The sequence below is a fragment of the Frieseomelitta varia genome, unplaced genomic scaffold (assembly GCF_011392965.1).
Source record: "Frieseomelitta varia isolate USP_RPSP 00005682 unplaced genomic scaffold, Fvar_1.2 scaffold_305, whole genome shotgun sequence".
Lineage (NCBI taxonomy): Eukaryota > Metazoa > Arthropoda > Insecta > Hymenoptera > Apidae > Frieseomelitta > Frieseomelitta varia.
This window is the reverse complement of record NW_025110041.1, coordinates 294,997-297,686: the sequence shown is the minus strand read 5'-3', so window position 1 is coordinate 297,686 and position 2,690 is coordinate 294,997. Positions and strand designations below refer to the sequence as shown.

Sequence of the window (2,690 nt, the reverse complement as noted above, 5' to 3'; positions counted from 1 at the left end):
AATGATCAAACATACAGGTTAATATAGTAATTTTACAATTTTCTTTTCACAGTACATTCTTTTCTTTCACAGGCAAGTTCCGGAAATTTGACTATGGTCTTTTTGGTAACATGAAGAAATATGGTAAGATACACCCTCCAGATTATAATCTCAGCAACGTCAAATTGCCAGTGTATTTGTATTACGGTGCCAATGATAAATTTGTCGATGTTCAGGTTTGTATACGTTTGTACACGTATTTCTTGAGAACTCTCTGGTTGTTCAGAATCTTTACTCTCTTGTTAATATCCTTCCAGAATTTGTATCAGCTGCACGAGGCATTACCCAATGCTCAGAAATTTCTGGTACCATCCAACGATTTCGCGCATCTTGATTTCGTGTGGGGAAAGCACGCAGATATTTGGGTATACAATAAAATTCTGAGTCTTATGGAACGTCATAGAAAAGAAATATAAATTGTTATTTTGTACATTCACGATAATGGAAACGAATGGTTCTCGTCAGTTTTCTTTTGTCCCCTCCGTGTGACTTTTTTGTGACATTATAAAATCTTATTAATGATACTATAATCAACGGCTATGTCAATTTACAAAAATAAAAAAAAAAGAACGTTAAATATTCATTTCACAAAGATTTATTCTTTTCATGATCTAATTAAAGATGATTGAAGGACTAGCTGGGATGTATTAGTGAGTTTTGGAATCGTTTCTTCAATATTTTCAGTTTTGAAATACTTCATAATTTATATATTTGCGACGAATATGTTATGACTGAAAAAGAACAAATTTCTTGTACATATACATACATACATACATTATATATGCATTCTGTATCTTATAAAAATATTTTAATATTTTACCTCGCGGTATAAGAATTATATTCCTTTGTAAATTTGTATATACAATAGGTGGTATATAAAATTATTTAAGTTAAATTAAATTGTCGTAAAAAACGTAGAACTTTAATAATTGACGACTATAAATTTCTGAAGTCAATCAGATGATTAATAATGGTAGAAATTATTTTTCTTCATTTTTATAATAATTCATACAAATTTACTTATGTGCAATTTCGTACATTATAATACTCATAACTGATACTTATCGAAATAACTTGTATCAACACAGGAATCAGAATTCCGTCTTTCTTGGTAAACAAAGTTCGTAGTTCAATCTTTGTACGAATATTATCTGGTGATATGCGAAATCATTTATTCATACGTAAATAATCCCTACAAAGATTAAACAATCTTTCTCTGAATTGACCATCTTTTTCTTCGCTTTTTTCAGTCTTCAATCTTTTCATAATTAACGTACTAATCCTGAATTATTATAGCAAGTATTATATTGATAAATTTTAGTACTTGTATCACACAACGTACTGAAAAGAACCGGTAACGAAGATGAACTGAAAATGATGATAGAAGCCTCTATGAACGAAACTTGATCGATAATTAGTTACCAAATCTAGGAAAGCCTGGACGATAAGTATCGCGCCAATGTCACTGCCTTCCTTTGTAACGATGTATCACAACTTTTAAATTTTATGATTTTAATATATTTTTATAGAATATATATATATATATATATATATATATATATATATATATATTGTATAAAATAAATTATATATAATCAACCACATTTATATGATTATATATATTTATATTTTATATTATTGTGTATCGTGTATTGCTATATTATAATATAATTAATATTATATTATAATTATATTATATTATAATTATTAAATAATTAAGATATATTATATTATAATTATTAAATAATTAAGTTATATTTTACTTTCTCAAAAGATATTATTTTCATTTTCATACAAACTTGCTTATCAACATGTTCAACTTCAATGATACAGAAAACGAGGAACATAAAAAGAATAAAGTGTTTTAGTGACTTCTTGCATTTACTTTCTTGGACACTTAATTACATCCGATGCACGGCATTATCTTTTTATTCCTGCTCCTCTTCGTTTATGATTAGTTTTACAATACAATATTATAAATCACAGTACGAATGATGACTTCTTTTTTCAAATTACTATTACACTATTACGACGAAAGAACGATCGTTTTGCATAGTTGACTTTCTTCAAGTGACAATCAATCTACTGGATTTATATCTGTTGCTGAACGAACTGACAAGTAACTATACTGGATAAATGCTATCATTGTTCTATTAGCCACTGATAAAGATCGAATGATAAACACCTGTGAGATTGCAAGAGAGATACGCGTTGAACAAAATACACGGATTTGATAGACAATACTTTACTGCGGTCACAGTGATTGCGTCCTCCTTCGCCGTGATATTTCCAGTTTTCATTATGCGCAAATAATGGTCCGTGCATTGAAACATTCTACAGCATTGGTGCATATGAAATATCGTTTTTCGAATATAATATTGATGTTACGAAAATGTCATGCAAATTACATAACTCGATTACAATGTAATTCGTAATTTAGCACAAATGTCTTTCCAATTAATAAATATTATAGAGTGCTGATTTTCATGCAACTTTATATTCTTGCAAATATAGTTTAAAAGAGAGAGCTTACGTGAAAAATTTATTTTGTCATTAAATATTATAAGGAGTATTATATATTTAATTTTATTACTTAATAATTTTATTATTAAGGATTATTATATATTTAATTTTATTACTTAATAATTTTA

The 2,690-nt window shown here is 27.5% G+C and overlaps 1 protein-coding gene across 1 annotated transcript; it reads left to right on the top strand.

Annotated features, from left to right (window-relative positions):
* The first annotated feature begins 23 nt into the window (after positions 1-23).
* Positions 24-755, top strand: LOC122529731 (lipase 3-like). The gene is made up of 2 exons (XM_043656124.1): positions 24-215; positions 297-755. The coding sequence occupies exons 1-2, from the start codon at positions 111-113 to the stop codon at positions 453-455; spliced, it is 264 nt and encodes an 87-aa protein (XP_043512059.1). The 5' UTR covers positions 24-110; the 3' UTR covers positions 456-755.
* The last annotated feature ends 1,935 nt before the right edge of the window (positions 756-2,690 follow it).

What these genes read in the sequence shown, in the direction of transcription:
- LOC122529731 (XM_043656124.1), top strand. Translation starts at nt 111, where the DNA reads ATGAAGAAATATGGTAAGATACACCCTCCAGATTATAATCTCAGCAAC. An exon ending in ATAAATTTGTCGATGTTCAG is followed by an intron (nt 216 to 296) that starts GTTTGTATACGT and finishes ATATCCTTCCAG; the next exon opens with AATTTGTATCAGCTGCACGA.